Source organism: Uloborus diversus, chromosome 1 (assembly GCF_026930045.1).
Source record: "Uloborus diversus isolate 005 chromosome 1, Udiv.v.3.1, whole genome shotgun sequence".
NCBI lineage: Eukaryota > Metazoa > Arthropoda > Arachnida > Araneae > Uloboridae > Uloborus > Uloborus diversus.
In genome coordinates, this window is record NC_072731.1 from 2,044,764 (window position 1) to 2,063,001 (window position 18,238).

At 35.3% G+C, this 18,238-nt stretch overlaps 1 protein-coding gene across 1 annotated transcript in view; it reads left to right on the forward strand.

The window, feature by feature from the left end:
- LOC129234387 (tyrosine-protein phosphatase non-receptor type 4-like) overlaps positions 1 to 18,238 on the forward strand; it is a 61,346-nt gene that overhangs the window by 20,471 nt on the left and 22,637 nt on the right. The window contains exons 3-5 of the mRNA XM_054868381.1: positions 11,302 to 11,448; positions 16,891 to 16,954; positions 17,657 to 17,817. Coding sequence (XP_054724356.1) covers positions 11,302 to 11,448; positions 16,891 to 16,954; positions 17,657 to 17,817 — 372 coding nt within the window. The remainder of the gene's footprint in view (positions 1 to 11,301; positions 11,449 to 16,890; positions 16,955 to 17,656; positions 17,818 to 18,238) is intronic.

An 18,238-nucleotide genomic window follows, 5' to 3' on the forward strand; every position in this document is an offset into this window, starting at 1 on the left:
GTTTCGTCACTGTCTGTAACGCACAACTGTTTTGTAACTTCTAGCTCTTCCTGTGTGTGCCTAAAGCATAAAAATATATAAGTAAGAGATATTTTTAGGTACCGTTTGTTTAAAATAGTCTAAAGAAACTGCGTAAGTCTTAGAGCATCAAACGCAAACCTGTTGTGAAAATGTCTTTCGTCTTTGGCAAAACACAATATTACGCAATAGAGCTTTTGGGAACACGTTCTACATAGGATTCAACCCACAATGTCATTAGTTAAAATGTTACTGTCACAGAGAGCTTTGAGCTTGAGCTAATTGAGTAACTCTACATTAGTTCAAGTGCACTAGGTCTTCGTTGTTAAGAAGTCAAAGACAAATATTCCAGCAATGCATCAAACAGGAAACTATTGAAGAAGCTAAAGTAAGAAATAACAACGTCAAAAAGCACAAATGGCAGATTACTGCAGGCACGTGTTTCGGCGTTACAAGGAACGCCTTTTTCAATGCAGAAGAATTGAGCTTATGGATGAAAAGACATCCGATAAAAGCTTTTGGCTTTTGTCGGATGTGAAAAAGAAATGTGGTTTGCTTCAAATCGTTAAAACTCAAAATATTTTTGGTCAGTTTTAAAAAAAATTTCAATAAATTATACAAATATCAGTTTTAATTTTTATTCGGCGATTTGAAAAATTTTAATTCATTAAAAAATAAAGAAATACATGAAGAAAAATTTTGAAAAACTCGAAGATACTTTTTTTTTAAATCATATTTTTTGAAGTAAACGGTTTTTTTTTTTTTTTTTTTTTTAATAATGAAACTGATTGAAAAAGATATGCTCCAAATTTCATTACTTTATCAGTTATTGATTTATAAGATTTTGAATGCAAAAAATCGGGAAAAATAGCATCATGGAGAAAAACGCGGTTAAAACTTTTTAAGTTCAACATAATATTAGTTAAATGCATGCAACAAAAATAATTATATCTTTCGTTTTAATTATGATAGAAACAAGATTCAAACATTCTTTTAAGCAGAAAAAAACGGAAAAGTTTTTTAAATGGTTAAAAAAATTTTTTCAAAATTTGACTATTTCTGTGTCTTGGACCCCCTTAAGCAGCAGAATATGAATGACTAACTCCAATTTTGAAAAGAGGAGAGTAGAAATAGTTTAACTAGACTTTGATAGACCATAGATGAGACCATGAAATCAAATTGTCTCAGGAAAAATTGCCCTTTCGCCAAAGCACTTATTATTATTGTTATTTTTTAAACTTAGCACACAAGGTAAAGTTTTCCTCTTCAAGTACAGTAAAACCTGTAAAGTTGAACACCCTTGTAAGTTCTAGGAGGGTCCGTACTCAATTTCAAAAATTAAATGAAGGAGTTTTGGAGGAGTAAAATGAGATTTTGAAGGAGTAATTTTGAGCTATTTTGAGTTATCCTTATAAATTTTGTCACCTTTTTTTTCAACATATTTGAACCCCTTTCCCCTTCATCACACTTTACCTTTCTCCTTCCCTTGTCACATGTCTTATTTTTCATAAACATATTATTATAGTAACTGTCTGATGTCACTTTTTAGCACCCTCTCTTTCCCTTGTCACAATTTCATGAGCCCGTCTCCCCTCAAGGCACGACATTCCTTGTGGATCTTTTTACAATGTCAAAACTGCAATTTACTAAACAATTGCTTTTTTAACAAAATCACTTAATATAGTACATCTACTAATGTATTTTTGAATACTTAAGACTGAAGAAACTGACAAGACATCTGACTGACAAAACAAACTGACTTTTGCTACTGAGAGTGTGGCGGGAGTTAAAAGCAATAATCATAATACCTGACAAAATAGCCAAGCACCATTTAAGCATAATTTAATTCACTTATGAAATGTCTTAGTCATCTAATAATATTTTCACAATCAACTTTTATGACTTCTATAATAAATTTGTAAATCACATCTTTATGAAAAAAAAATGTATCAAATTATTACATTAAATTGCTCTTATAACTTTGCTCCTGTGACGAAGTCAAGTTGCTGATTGAAGTATTTTAAATTACTGTCATAAAGGACGATTATGTAGTCTTGATCTAAAAAAGAAGGAGTTTCGAAGGAGTTAAAACCAAAATGAAGGAGTTTGAAGGGCCCTTCAAAAATAATTTTTAAATGAAGGAGTATTGGATGAGTTTTGAAGGAGCGTACGAACCCTGTCTAGTGATGTTCTGGATATCCGTACCCATATCCGTATCTGCGGATATCCGAGGAAAAATAAAGATCTGTATCCGCATCCGTATCCGTTACTTTTTTGGCGGATCTTAAACGGATCTTTTCTACTCCAAAAATTCTTAAATATTTGAATAAAAGACTCTTAAATTCCGTTTAAATTAGGTTTTATTCCCTATTTAAATTACAAGATTTTCAGACGCCTCTAAGCCATGTTTTTTTTTTTTTTTTTTTTTTTTTTTTTTTTTTTAACTTTTAGTTCAATATTAGTTTTTTTATTGATTTGGGGTTTCGGTTATTCTTCATTTTGGTTTTTCTCGGCATCCTTCAAAAAAGGTGAGACAAAATTCTCTATTTATTGTTTGTAAAGGTGTTCCCGGCACTGTTATTCCGTCGGTCGGAGTAATCTGGGTAGAATGGGTCAGCGCTGCATTTATTCTGAAATAAAATGCGAAAAATTATTTCTAGCCTATCCAGTAGCAGCTTTATACTCTTGCTCCTGTATAATACATCTACCGAGCAAGCTAGAAATAATTTTTCACATTCTATTTAAGCATTAATGCAATGCTGACCCGTTCCTTCCAACTCTCCCTCAATTTTAACGGAGATTTCTTTAAAGTTTAAAGAGCAAATCGAAGTCTTTTTTATATTTTCGCCGTAGATGACATTCTTTGAAGAAACAGTGTTATTATCAGTGGTGTTGTATACTCTCAAGCTTTTTTTAAACACATAGCGTATACCATCAAGCTCCAAAAATTTTCATATTATGACATATTATGTATATGATCTCATACGCGTATTGTGCATAATGGATTACTGGGAGTATACCCTCAGAAAAATTGATGGGAACACCACTGGCTATTATTATGACGGGAATACCTTCCGTAATAAATTTTAAACTTGGATAGTTGAATTCGGCAAAAAAATTTGAGATCCGTATCCGTATCGTATCCGCGGATCTTGACACTAATGATCCGGATCCGTATCCGTATCCGCGGATCTGCTTTTTTAACGATCCGGCACATCACTAGTAAGTTCATCACCTGTCTATGTTCACCACCAATATGCACCAAATTTTCCTGAGAATCATATAAGAAACCCTCTGTAAGTTGACCACCTGTCTAAGTTGACCACTAAAGTAGTGCACCGCAAGTGGTCAACTTACACAGGTTTCACTGTACAGTAAAACCTGTAAAGTTGACCACCCTTGTAAGTTCATCACCTGTCTATGTTCACCACCAATATGCACCAAATTTGGCTGAGAATCATATAACAAACCCTTTGTAAGTTGACCACCTGTCTAAGTTGACCACTAAAGTAGTGCACCGCAAGTGGTCAACTTACACAGGTTTCACTGTACCTATTTTTCTCAATTCAAATCTATACTTAAACTTTACGATGGGTCTTTAAATTATTGCACTTTAATCCATTTTAGAACATCTGTGAAACAACGGTACGAATGCATAGTATGAAGAAATGCCAAAACGCTGTGCTCTCGAAAATTAATGCCACTGAATCTGAAAACATAATTGTGATTAATTCTCTTTCGTGCAAACCTTTAACTGTTTTTGATTAATTGAGAACACTGACAACTCCATTCGCTTAAGTGTCATCACACGCGAGACACTGGTACAAGAAAGACAGCTGTTAACACGATCCGACGCGGCAGAAATGAATCACGTTGCATGACGAAAAAAAAAGAGGATGCGTCTGAAAACTTCAAAAAACGCGTTTGAACTACGCGTGGAAGAATGAGCGCTGGACTTGAATCTGCCACAGTTTTCAGTGTCAAATAACTGAGGGGAGAAGAAAAAAAGCAGTAGCGAAAGGGAAAAAAATGCGTTTGAGGCAAACTTCCAAACCTCTCGAAAAGCATCCAGTAAACGATGATAAAGCCTCAGCTGAGCCAAAATTATTTATGCCACCGACACGGTTTCTTTTGGCACTAACTCTTTTTCTCCAGTGTTGATGTTGCGACTGGCTGGAGATCAGCTACTAGACACGACGGATGTTTCGTTTTTGATTATAATATCCGCTCTGGAGAGCTGTGTGGAAGTGATTGCGAAGTTGGAGGAATCGTTGGCGTTTGAGTCATTCAACAGTACTGAATGCCGTCCTTGGTTCTTGTCAGGTGATTTGGTTAAAGTACCAAACTAATTTTGATCCTGCGACTGATTGGAGATCCAGAAAAAAACGGATGCATTGATTGAATTACTATCTTTAACCGCTCAGGAGGACAGTGAAAAATCTGCTGGTGAAATTATTGCTATTAGGACATCCAAGCTGCTCTGAATGTTGTCCTTAACTCTTAGGAGGTGATTTTGGTGAAAGTACAAAATTAATTTTGATGCTACGACTGATTGGATATCCAGAAATTGGATGTACTGGTTCAATTACTATCTTTAACCGCTCAGGAGGACAGTGAAAAATCTCCTGGTGAAATTATTGCCATTAGGACATCCAAGCTGCACTGAATGTTGTCCTTAACTCTTAGGATGTGATTTTTGTGAAAGTACTAAATTAATTTTGATACTACGACTGATTGGAGATCCAGAAAAAACGGATGCATTGGTGCAATTACTATCTTTAACCGCTCAGGAGGACAGTGAAAAATCTGCTGGTGAAATTATTGCCATTTGGACAGCCTGGCAATGCTGAATTCTGTCCTAAATCCATGCTGAGTACATCCAATGTGTGCGCTAAAATATTCAATTGTGCTTCTGTAGAAACATTTGCGGTGATGTGGTAATTTAGATTTCAGGTCTCACAAGTTGTGAATAAAGGTCAATCAACTGCTCATCGTATTGAAAGTAAAAAATGCGAACCATTGATTTTATTTTAAAAAAATGCTCTACTGTGACGAAACAAAAACATCACTTCATCTTGTTCAGATGATCACTGATCAAATTCATTATTTTAACAATAATAATAGTAATGAATAACTGAGAGAAAAGAGGTGTGGTTTAAAGATGAAACACTTTAGAGGCTTTCATCATTTCGATGGTAATGTGAATAACATAATCTCATAACAGTAAAAAAAAAATGCATGTGCAAACTTTAAAGCTATAAAACACTTCTTGAATTATAATTTTTCATTCATACCATAATATACAAAGTCAATGTATTATAATGAAGTATATTGTAGGACAAATGTCAAAACATACGGAACTACTCTTTTAATTGTTACAATAACTGCACAGAACAATTTGTAGTTAGCGCATTATGAGTTACTTATGAAGGACTGTTAAAAGCACAGACTGTTATTACAAGTCAATATGGAGCAATGAGTTTGATTCTTAACAAGGAGAAAAGATCAAAATATTACAAAAATAAATTGACTGAACTGCAAGTGCAGTTTTTCAAAATGGATGTGATTGACCTGTGGGAAATACTGTCGAATATTGATGGCTGGTCTTTTGAAACATTTCCATGGGACCTATTTTACTTGTGCAATTCAACAGTTAGTGTAACTTTTTTAAAATCTTTCAGCTTAATGCGCAACACTAATTTTTTTAATTAGTAGAAGTCTTACTTCTCTAAAAATATTAATTCATTACGTTTGGTGTTATTAAAGTTTTGAATTTTTTTTTTTTTACTCCCGATCTCTTTTATAATAAAATATAACAGGAATCTCCATTTCAATATTTAAATATCAATGATAGTTGAATATTGTCAATTTTTATTAATGCAATGAATATTTATGATTTATTTATTTATTTGCTTAGCGTTTAAAAGAATTTATTTTAAAACATATGAATTACTGGTAATGTATGTCAATATATTTTTTTCAAAACCATTTAATAAGTTATTCAGTTTCCCTGATGTATTTTATGTGTGCAATTCAACAGTCAGCATTAGATTTTCATTACGTTAACATGTTTCAAAGACATTAGGAATTTTTCAAACATTCCTATATCAAAAATCGTTTTTGATTTTGGGTTTTATATGCATTAATCACTTTTTTTATACATAAAATACATTTTATTTTATTTTTACCAATAAATATTAGGTGCTTTAATTGAATTTTATAGCACCACCCAACTAGAATGATTCTTCTCTAATATAAGTGTACAGTTAAGCCGTTTTCAACCTGAAGGACCTGTATTTTTACATTTCTTGATCATACATGTTCAGCTTTAATTATGAAAATGGTCAAAATAAGATGCATAGTTAGGATTTTTAATAGCTTGACAAGGAAAGAAGGAAAAATACACAATCTAAATTTGTATACAGCCTCAGGTCTCTACAGTCATATTTATAAAACTCACCTCCGCTGAAGGAAAAAAAAAACGCAATGCGAACACAAAAACATGAAATACGCATGACCATAGCTCGCGGAGATATTCGACTTCAAAACAATGGGGTTGTTTCCTACAGTCAAAAGTGCTACTTTTAGTCACTGAAATTGATAGAATAAGCAAAAAAAATAACATAGACCCAGAAAATACTTTCATTTTCCCAACAGTTGTTTTTTAATTATTTTTTTTAATGTCCGATTTTTCAAACAAGGCGTAGTCTTGATGACGTCACAAAAAATGCATTTTGCCGCATCTTTCTACCACGGTTCCACGTTATGATAAGCAACAAGCGAATTAAAATTGCGCTCTACGCTTGCTATCAACCATATCGTTGCCTATACACGTGAGTAAAGATGCGAATTACATATTTTGTTCTGTGAATGGCAACACTGAATGGCATTTCATCATTTGTGTTGTCATTGGGCTGAAACATAAACAATGAAAACGCACCGATTTAAGTATTTTTTTAAAAATATTAAACTTAAACAAATTATTTAAAAAATGGTCAGATCCCATGTTTTTAAGCATGCTCTTTCAGAAAAAAAAATTCTTTTAAAATTTCAGAAACTACCCCATTATCCACAGGGTAGCGATCACAAAAAAAAGAAAGAAAGAAAGAAAAAGAAAAACAAATTAATAAATAAATAGATAATAATTACACTGTGTGACACGATTTTTCTAACGTGAAAACTATCACGTGTATTGAGTTACTTAATTGTAACCGAAATTGCCAAATGATATGAGTGTCACGTTTCTTTGTTATAGCCTCTATAACGTTTTCATTCACCCTCGCTTTTAATGTGATAAAAATAACTTAATTCCATATATATTTCAATAATTAGAAGTATAAAACAGCCTATTAGTGTATACTGTCAAAAAAAGCATCTGCAACAGTCATTGTTTTAATTTCATATTTTATTCAAATTAGAATTTCTGCAAGTTTCTGAAGTTGCAATATTTTCTTTTCTTTTTTTTTTTTTAATTTACCTCTTATTTCGCAAAAAAAAAAAAAAAAAAAAAAAAAAGATTTTTCCACCTATACATATAAAAGTCGGTTTGACCAAAACTTTTTTCAAAACTATGGATAAAAATGGCAAAGGATTTTTGTATTTGAAAAGCATTTTTCCAAATTGAGTGATGATAAATTTAAATAAGGCCTTTTTATCGACCCACAAATAAGAACGTTTATGAAGAACAATGACCATGATTAACATCTCAACCCACACAGAACTAGCAGCTTGGTTGTCTCTAAAAGAGGTAGTTCGGTGATTTTTTGTCAGTCATAAAACTAAAAATGCCAAATTTTTATACCATTGGATCTATAAATTACTGAAAATTGCAGTGAGGATTTGACGTACCGTAAACACGGGCTACTTTGGCACAGATTTTTAGTTTTTCTCATTCTTTTCTCAATAATTTTGTAACTATTCATATTTCCAAGCTATAGAAACTTGTTTTATGCATCTAGAAGTCTCTTAATTTAATTTTTGAATAGTAATCAGTTTATTTCCAAGTATTTTTACCTTTTATTAGTGTTTTTTATTTGGGCCAATGTTACCGTTGCATTTGGGTTACTTTGACCAAACTGAGTTTCTCAATTTAAAATCGATGTAAGACTAACTAGAGTCAAAGAAATACGTGTGTTCATGCGAAAAACTATTTATTTGAATGAAAAATACATTTAAAAGGCGTTTGAGTCACACATATTTATTTTAAAGAAAATTATTATTATTATTATATATATATATATATATTTTTTTTTTTTTTTTTTTTTTTGAGCAATCACAATTGTTTATTGTTCTCATTTGACTGTTTTGATGTGCTATCATTTTATTTTCCCACCAGCACCTTCTGCCAGCACCACCGTCGACCGGCTCCTCACGATGCTGCTCCTCTAGCGAAAGCCGTCTCCAGCTTGCATCCATATCCTACACACACGCGCATATATACACACACTCATGACTGCGCACAGACACACACACACTACTGCACACACACATACACACACTCATGCCTGCACACATACAAATACTCATGCCTGCACACAGACACAAACACATATGCCTACACACACACACGAACGCCTACAACACGCACACACATGTATACATACACACACACATACACACGCACCCACACACACGCGCCTACACAAACACACATGCGCATTCATACACACACACGCTCGTGATTGCGAAAAACATAATTTGAATTCAAGATGCCAAAAATTCAAATTAATATATATATATATTTTTTTAATAGTGTGTACATACCTAGTTATTGTCTCAGAAATTACCGACGGAGATCAGTCATCTTTTCATCAGTTTTGGAGATTGAATAATTTTTGTTAAGACAACACCATTCATAAAACAAGGGATCCTAAATTTTCGGTCACTTCCAAAACATTTTAGCGCATTCCATGCTCTCAACATTCTCTCCTTCTTCTCTCGCATCAACAGCTATCTTTGGAAACCTGAGCTCAATCCATTCTACAATAATGAAATTCCATAAACTTTCCAACAAATTTAACAATATTTGTAAGAAGTAGATGTAACTGAGTAAACCCTTTTCTAAATCCCTCCTGCAGCTTTTAATTCCTCTTCATCTTTCATGATAGAAGAAATGTAACTGAACCCTGACGAACTGAATCTGCAATCTCTCGCTTTATCCGTTGCCAAGAATACCAGATTTTTTCTAGTGTTTTTCCTGTTTAGAGTCTAAATTTTCGCTATTCTTTTCCAGATCTCTCTGGAGGATTTTTTCAAGTTTTTATACTGGGTTAAAGTAGGTCGTAATTTTTAGGTTAAGAAATAGGTTGTCATTGTCAATTTAAAAAAAGAAAAGAAAATAAAATAAAACAGAAATGAGAAATACAACTATACTACGTCATAGAGTATTAAATGGTCCTTAGAAATAGGTACTTAAAAAACTCTTAGCTGATGTAGAACTGCTTCTACATGGAGAAATTTGAGAGGTTATGAAGGCACATGTTAGCACAGAGAATGCAGAACCGCTAGTGCTGCTTCTTGAGCAGAGCTACAGAACTACTTAGTATACATATTACATAATTGAGTGCTTGGGGATGCTTTCTAGTGCAATCTGTCAAAATTTGTTGAAAAAATTGCGCCCTGAAGGTTGACAGAGGGCGTTGAATCTTTTTCTCCATTTGGGCCAAAAACGGACCCTAAGGGCCAAAGCTGAAAATATTGTCCGGGGGAGGGGGGCAAAACCTTTTGGAAAAATAAAAAAAATAGAGTCGGCAGTCGAACGTTTAAAATTCAGAGTCATTTTTTCCCTCAAAGCCCCCAAAGTAGTCCGCGTTTACGGTACAGAACGAATTGAAGCCAGTGTTTTCTTTGAAGTTTGTTAAAATGCCAGTTCGTACGCATAGTAGAATTTCATTTATCCGGCCCCCTTTTATCCAGCGGTTTATCCAGGTCAAATTTGTTGGGTTAAAAAAAAATTATATTTACTAAAATAATTTATGATAGTAAGAAGGGAACTACAAATTCGCCAATAATTTGATTAAGTGTGTCGCACAACACATTTTATTGATGTGACAAACAACATGGCGAATTTGGAGCGTCAGTCTGACAAAACTGCAGCTCCGCTATAAATGATAAAAAGTTTGCTTGTAACAATCCGATGTAATTTCGTTACAGAGCATCGTTTTTTGATGTAATAAAAGATGTCTGCTTATTTAAGAATGTGTTTTGTTCACTATCGTTATTATCCGGATTGCCTTCGGTCTCAGTCAGTCCGGATAAACGAAGTTGCACTGTAATATTAATTTATGAGTTTAACGCAATATATTAATTTATGAATTCGTAGCAAAACTATGTTGATGGTTGCAGCTACATTTTTACTTTCTTCTATATCTGATATATAGAAGAAAGTATTGGATTCGTGCAAATTTTCGAATTTTGACGGATTTGAACGTTTTGAGGTGTGCTGAGTCCATTTCGACTATTTTTGGAAAATGTCTGTCTGTCTGTGTGTGTGTGTGTGTGTATCCGTGTGTGTGTGTCACGTCTGTGTGTGACCAGTTTTTTGTGGCCGCTTTACAGCAAAAACTACTGCATGAAATAGAACGAAATTTGGTACACATATGTGCCCCTATGTGAACTTGTGCCCATTGGTTTTTGGCGCGAATTCCTCCAAGGGGGGTGGAGCAATGGGACGTTTTTTAAGATACGCGTGCTAGCTATTCCTCAGGAAGTAACTGGCGGAATGAAACAAAATTTGGTCCATATGTTGCCCCTAACAGGTACAGGCGTTGGTTCAATTTTGGCGCCAATTTCTCCATGGGGGGCTTTTTTGTGTGAATAAAAATAGCTTTATTAATGCAACAATAAGAAAGATAAATCGTAATAGATTGTCGTCTGCGTATTTCTCGTGATTTTAATTGTATGGAAATGATCGGAAATATTATCTCAATGATTAAAAATTTTTGACTGTTGCCATCTTATGTTTGTTAACAAATAAAATATTTGTAATTAATTTAATCAAGGCTTTAGAAATAACTTTCAATTTTCGCTCTTTGCTTTGCTTTTGCAATAATTCAGACATTGGGATGGTCGTCAAGTTTTTGCATGTTTAATTTTGTTTTTGTTGGGAATATTGCTTCCTCGTCAAGCATGGGGAGGGATCAGAAAAAAAAAGAAAAATATAGAAGAAAGTTTCGTGATGGCCACAACATACTAGTTCTAGATTTGACTTATTTCCTGGTGAAACGTTGAAATTGTTTAAGAGTGATAAACTGCGCAATATACACATATCCCTTTCTCTTTCAGTTGGAAAGGAATCAGCCCGAGCTGCTGCCGAAACCCGACGATGATGCGCAAAACGAGACCGAATGCCTCGAACAAGCGCAGGAAGAGAACAATCAAACATTATTACCATTCAACCACGTTCCTCCAGATGAAGTGCCTAATCATCAGGTGAGAGTTTTGTTGCATAACTTTGAAAAATACATTGTGATTCAAAAGGGGTTTCATAAGGATCAGGTTTCCCAGATTTAAGAACAGTAAATACGAGACAGGTTTCTAGGAGTGAAAAAAAAGGGGGGGGGGGGTAATTGAGGTTACGGTCAATTACTGGGAAATTTTAAGGGGTGCTTTCCGACGTTAGAACGTTTCTTCCTGATAAATCTGAAAAATTCAATCGTTACACAGCATTAAACTTTACAAAATGTCGCCGATCAAAGTATAAAAATCGTTTTCATTGTGATTGACGACGCATGCGCAGAGATATATTTCCAACATTAGTCAATGAGCAAAGAGGAAAGCAATTATTCGGCTCCTCATGGAGCCACTATATAGACAGGCCGACGCATCAGCTTAAGTTTAGCCATTTTGGATCGGATTTTTCATTGTTGCACTACTAGGGTTACCACAGCAAAGTTTCGAATTTCGCCAAATTTGCCGAAAATTCACGTGCCGCTGATAATTGAACAATCACCAAACGCGATAACTCGCCAGAAAAGACAATCACTCAAACACGCGCTCCGATCCAAAATGGCTAATCTTAAGCTGATGCGTCGGCTCGTATATATAGGGGCCTTAGCTCCTCATGGTCTGCTGCCAAAAAAAAAAAAAGAAAGAAAGAAACGAAAATAATTTTTGCGTTTGCTGCCACATGATTTTCTTATTGCTCTTTATTTCACATTTCTTTCTTTTATTTTTTCCCCATTAAAATGATGTCTCGTTTTGTAAAATATTGTTAGTAGCTAGAATACTGGACTTTAGCCGTCCCGTATGGAAGTTCCCCGGGACGCGGGACAATTTTTCAAAATACGGGACTGTCCCTTGAAATCCGGGACGTCTGGCAACCCTGGTACTGATTTTTATCTCACAAATAAGCAGATCACTTCGCACGCGCGTTTTGGGGTTTCACGGAATCCCTTTTCCAATGCAAAGAATTGAGCTTTTGGATGTAAAGGCATCTAGTAAAAGACAGTCGGCTTTTACCCAAGGCCTATATGTCTGTTAGAGGGGACCATAACCCGGACTAAACCTTTTGTTTGCTCACTTTTGCAACCGCTGTTTCATACCATCCGGCTCTGACGAGTGTTATTTATGATCATGCTTGTGTATTTTAAGTTTTGGATGGTTATTTGTTTTGTATTGTTTCAATGTATGTACATGCCAAATTTCATTAAAATCGATCCAGTAGTTCTAGAGATAATTGACCAAATCTGAAAATTCGCTTAATTTCTTACACCAGTGTAAATTTATCTCACCAGCGAGTGTCCGCAGCATGGTGCGGTTCAACTCGTGAATAGAAGGCAAAGCTTTGGTATTTAGCTAAGTCAGGTTTAAGGCAGAACGACATGACCCATCCTCTCTCCGCCATCAAAAATCGTTTTAAATTGAATTTCTGGAACGTCCAATTTTGAAATAACCAGGGTACATGTTATAAAACTTTTTCCCATTCAAGACTTGATTACCAAATAGGCAGTGACTTCGAACCCCCAAATGATTACAGTTCTCAAGATCTAATTTATTGTTCAAGAAAAAAAAAACTCGTTTTTTTTTTATTTCCAGTTGTAACCTCCGACGCAATAAAGAAAGTTTGAAGCGTATTGTGTATTTATGCGTTTGTCTGTGGCATCGTAGCTCTTAAACGGATAAAATTCTAATAATTCTCTGCTTTTTTTTTTTTTACCCTAAAGTTGACTTGTAACGAGTGTTCTTAACTAGGCCTCATCTTTGTAGAACTTTTATTACTATAGAAAATAATTAAAAACCGTAAAAATTAGCATATTTTCCTATTTTTTTGGTGCAAAATTTTTATCCGTTTCCAGTTTATATTTGTTATCAAATAAAATACTTGTAATTGGTTCTAACAAGCAATGCTTTTCAAAAGATTTTCAATTTTTTTCTCTGGATTCTGCTTTTGCACTAGCAAAACTTTATAGTTGTGACCAGGGTTGCCAGGATTAAGAACAGTAAATACTGGACAGGCTTCTAGGAGTAAAAAGGGGGGGTGGAGGATATTTTTGAGACGTCTATTCATGATAAATCTGAAAAATTCAATCGCAACAAAGCATTGAACCACAGAAAATGTCTCTTATCAAAGTATAAAAACCGTTTTCCTTGCAATTGACGAAGTATGCGCAGAGATATATTTCCAACATTAGTCAATGAGCAAAGAAGAAGCAACCATTCGGTTCCTCACGGTCTTCCGCCAAAACAAAAACATACAAACCAAATTCGATTCCGAGTCACAACTGACTACAACTGTATTTATGTCGAGGACTGCATACTAAATGCCTTGCCTCCATTATTTTTTTTATACCGATAGATGGCAGCACCATCACCGGATCGAACCGTTAATGAGAATTTAGAACTAGACCAGGAGCTAATAGCTACCTGGTGCTAGCACCCCCAGAGGTATCGTTTCACTTGGAGGACATTGGGACCACGAGCATATTTAACGTCGCCCAGTCCCCTTAATGACGACGGTGGGTCTTCGACCATCGAGGTTCGAACTCAGGACCCTCCGGCCCCGAATCCGACACTCTACCGATCGGACTACCACGGCCCTACGAACCAAATCAAAAGGAAAATCATTTTTGCGTTTGCTGCCACATGATTTTCTCATTGCTCATCATTTCACATTTTTTGTTTTACTCTATTTTTTTCCCTTAAAATAATGTTTCGTTCTGTAAAATATTGTTATCAGCCAGAATACGGGACTTTAGCCGTCCCGTATGGAAGTTCCCCGGGACGCGGGACAATTTTTCAAAATACGGGACTGTCCCTTGAAATCCGGGACGTCTGGCAACCCTGGTTGTGACTGTTTTCTCTTGTCCGTGCTTTTCCAAGTTATCTAGAAAAATAATAATAAAATGAAATACGAAAAAATATATTTAATTTTATATGTGTTCTGACCCGCGAGGATCATCTTGATATAAAACTAGGCATTGGCTCGATGTTCTTTAGTTCTTCTTCTGCTTACTTCAGGTATGGGTTGCTCTGCTCCCAAAAAATATTTTGAGCTAGTGGATAAGCACCGCTATATCCTTGAGCCCTGGAGTTGCCACCCCGTCAATTTTTGTGTTCATAAGGTTAAATTACGGGGGGGGGGGGACGAGGATCCCTCAGTATAAACGATCACTAACCCTATCACCCTAAAGTTACCAAAACATGACCTACAATCACGTTTTAGAACTTTAATTTTGAAACTTTTCCGGGAGAACGCCTCGAACTCTCATTCTCTATCAAATACCATAACAGATTGACTAAAATCTCGTTTCTTGGATTCAATTCCTTAAAATTCTTTGGAGGTGTGCATCCAAACCCTTCTCTCCTTGAAATCACCGAAGATCATCTAAAATTGCATTTTGAGAACTTCAGTTTCGAAAATGTAGTTTACCCAGACCCCTCAAACTTTTGTAAATGCTCACAACTAAATTACTGTTGTTAAATTTCGTTTTCTGCATGAATTCTGTGGAGCACACATTTACATACTAATTTTATTTTATATTCAGATTTCTCCTCAAATTCTGTGAGGCTCAGGCAACTCAAGGTTTTTGATCTCGCGATGACCCTGCTTTTTCACAAAAGCCTAATTTCATTTGATTTTTTTCCAACATATTTCAGTTTTTTGTACCTATATTCCTTCCAGAAATAAAGTTTCCGTAGGTACATTTTTATCGTTTTATTTATTTTAAATTTACATTTTTTACTTTTAATTTTTATGGGAAATTCGTGTTGTCAGATGCAAGAATGATTGGTTTCTTTGTCACCAAAATTGAGGCGGGGGGGGGGGGGGATCTTGTTACTGTCGGGCAAGCTTGATCCCCCGTCGGGGATTTCCTAGCACCACCACTGACTGCCGACCACAATACTTTCGGGCCCACAGATTCAATGAGCAAATACTAGTTGGGTGCTTATGACCTCGAACTGTGAATCCACGGTTCTCCGATCACAAGTCCGAGGTCGTAACCATTAGGTTCCCTTCCACCATCTCAAAGGAATTGATTTGTAAATGGTTTCATCTATTAGCAGTGAATATGAGCTAGTAGATGAGCACAGCTATATCCTTGAGCACTGGAGTTGCCATCTCGTAAATTTTTGAGTTTATGAGATTTAATTACGAGGAGGGGGGCGAGGAACCCTCAGTATAAACGATCACTAACCCCATCACCTTTAATTTACCAAAACATGACCTACAATCACGTTTATGAACTTCAATTTTGAAACTGTTTCGAGGGAGCACCTCGAACTCTACTCCTCTATCAAATAACATTACAGATTTACTAAAATCTCGTTTGTTGGACTTCAATTCCTTAACATTCTTTGGAGGTGTGCATCCAAACCCTTCTCTCCTTGAAATCACCAAAGATCATCTAAAATTGCATTTTGAGAGCTACAATTTCAAAAATTTGGTTTATCCGGACCCCTCAAACTTCTGTAAGTGAATTAATTACACTCACAACTAAATTACTGTTCAGTAAATTACCGCCCAGTAGCCAGGGATAAAGCAGAAATATATGAAATACACCGCCAGCTCAGTCATTTCCAGCCGAGGACGGCAGTTTCGTGCTTGTTAGCACTCATCAGCCCGGCATAGGAAAATGACTGAGCTGGAGATGGAAAACCTCTCAAGGAAGCCAAGAGTGCCAAACTGAGTGGCCACACACAAGAGTGCCAAGAGTGGAAATGACTGAGTTGGTGGTGTATTTCATGTAAATTACTGTTGTTCAATTTATTTTTCTGCATGAATTCTGTAGAGCACACATTTATATACTGATTTCACATTATATTCAGATTTCTCCTCAAATTCTGTGAGGCTCAGTCAGTTCTAGATTTTTGATCTCGCGATGACCCTGCCTTTTCATGTTTTACATTTTAAATTTGATTTTATTCTAACATATTTCAGTTTTGTGTACCTATATTCCTTCCCGAAATAAAGTTTCCGTGGGTACATTTTTATCGTTTATTTATTTTAAATTTATATTTTTTTCTTTTAATTTTTATGGGGAATTCGTGTTGTTAGACGCAAGAATGATTGGTTTCTTTGTCACCGAAATCGAGGCGGGGGTAGAGGCGGAGGAGATTGCTACTGCCGGGCAAGCTTGACCCCCCCCCCCCCCCCGGCGGCGATTTCCTAGCACCACCCAGGACTATAGATTATAGGGTCCTGAATACACCACTGACTGCCGACCACAATACTTTCGGGCCCACAGATTCAATGAGCAAATACTAGTTGTGTGATTGTTACCCCGAACTGTGAATCCATGGTTCTCCGATCACAAGTCCCAGGTCGTAACCATAAGGTTCCCTCCCACCATCTCAAAGGAATTGATTTGAAAATTTTGATAAATAAATGGTTTCATCTATTAGCAGTGAATATATGTTTATTCTTATTTTCAGGTAGTTGAATCAATACATTCCAATCAAACTTTTGTGTCTGAAACTAACGAAGACTATCAAACTGGTAAGTTAGACCTTCTGTTTGTGTCTCAATTAAACGCTCTAATTATTTCTGAGCTTAATTTTTAAATAAGCATTTCATTTTTAAAGTATAATTTGAATTCGAGCTTAAAAGCAAAGCATTTTGATTTTTTTTTCCCATTAACCCCTTCAGACCTGGTGTCCGGTGTACCGGACAACCACTTTAAACAGCTGCTAATCATTTAATAATTGATTTAATTAGTTAATTTTTTTGTAGTTGACTCTTTACATTCTGCTTATTATAATTTGTGAAATAATTTTTCGTTTTGGGATTGACAACACTGACATATAAGGATTGAGAGATAGAGAGCAGCTCATTTTTCCAACCATGGATTTTCATCTGAAGAGCGAGGTTTTTTTCCTGATTTTTTAAAAAATATATATAATCTTTAATTAATCGTTTCAAACGCTTATATTATGTTTTATAATCGTTTGTAGAACATTTTATAATAAAGTTTGTTTGGTATTTTATCGTTTTTGTATATGAAATATTGATTTCAAAAATATACGTCCGGAATATTTGACGTGCCATAACTCTTTTAATTTTTCTCCTACAAACTCAAAATGTTGTCTATAAGATACCCTTTACCATAGTACACTGTGTACCAAAAATCAACATTTTTGGTCAAATATTTCATAATTCTGATTGAAGGGGTTAGCGTTTTCTTTCTTTTTCTTTTTCCAGCCTTAGAATCATCAGAAAATGGGAAGACTTCAGATCAGCTTTACGATCCAAGCCTTCTTATCGTTACGTCCACTGAAATTACAAACACTCTGTCCTTGGCAGAATCCATGCTGTCCCTTCAACTTTCTCTGGAAGACCGTTCTGCGCTCTCCACTTTCGAGGTGAGTCTGCAATGGGCTTCTCATTTTTTTTAAAGAAAAATAGCAATTTCATGGAAGCCAAGACTGTATAATTTCAAAAAGCATCAATATTTAATAAATGAATAATAATGAGAATTCACAAACTAGTTTTCACCTCTTTTATGCTTTACTAGTAGCACCCGCACAACTTTGCCCGTAGAAGAAAATTAAAAGGTCTTTTGGTTCGCCTGTATATTTACAAATAATGCATGATGAATTTCTCGCCAATTGGCTTGCCCATGTTACGGTTCCACGTTATGATAACTTGGTAATTTACTCGTCCATCTTATGATAATTTTGCTCGGGAAAATGTTCTTACAATTGGAATAGAAAAAGAACAAAATCGAATTTTGGAAAAACCGCTTCGAGGTGCACACCCCCATGCTACAAACTAATTCTGTGC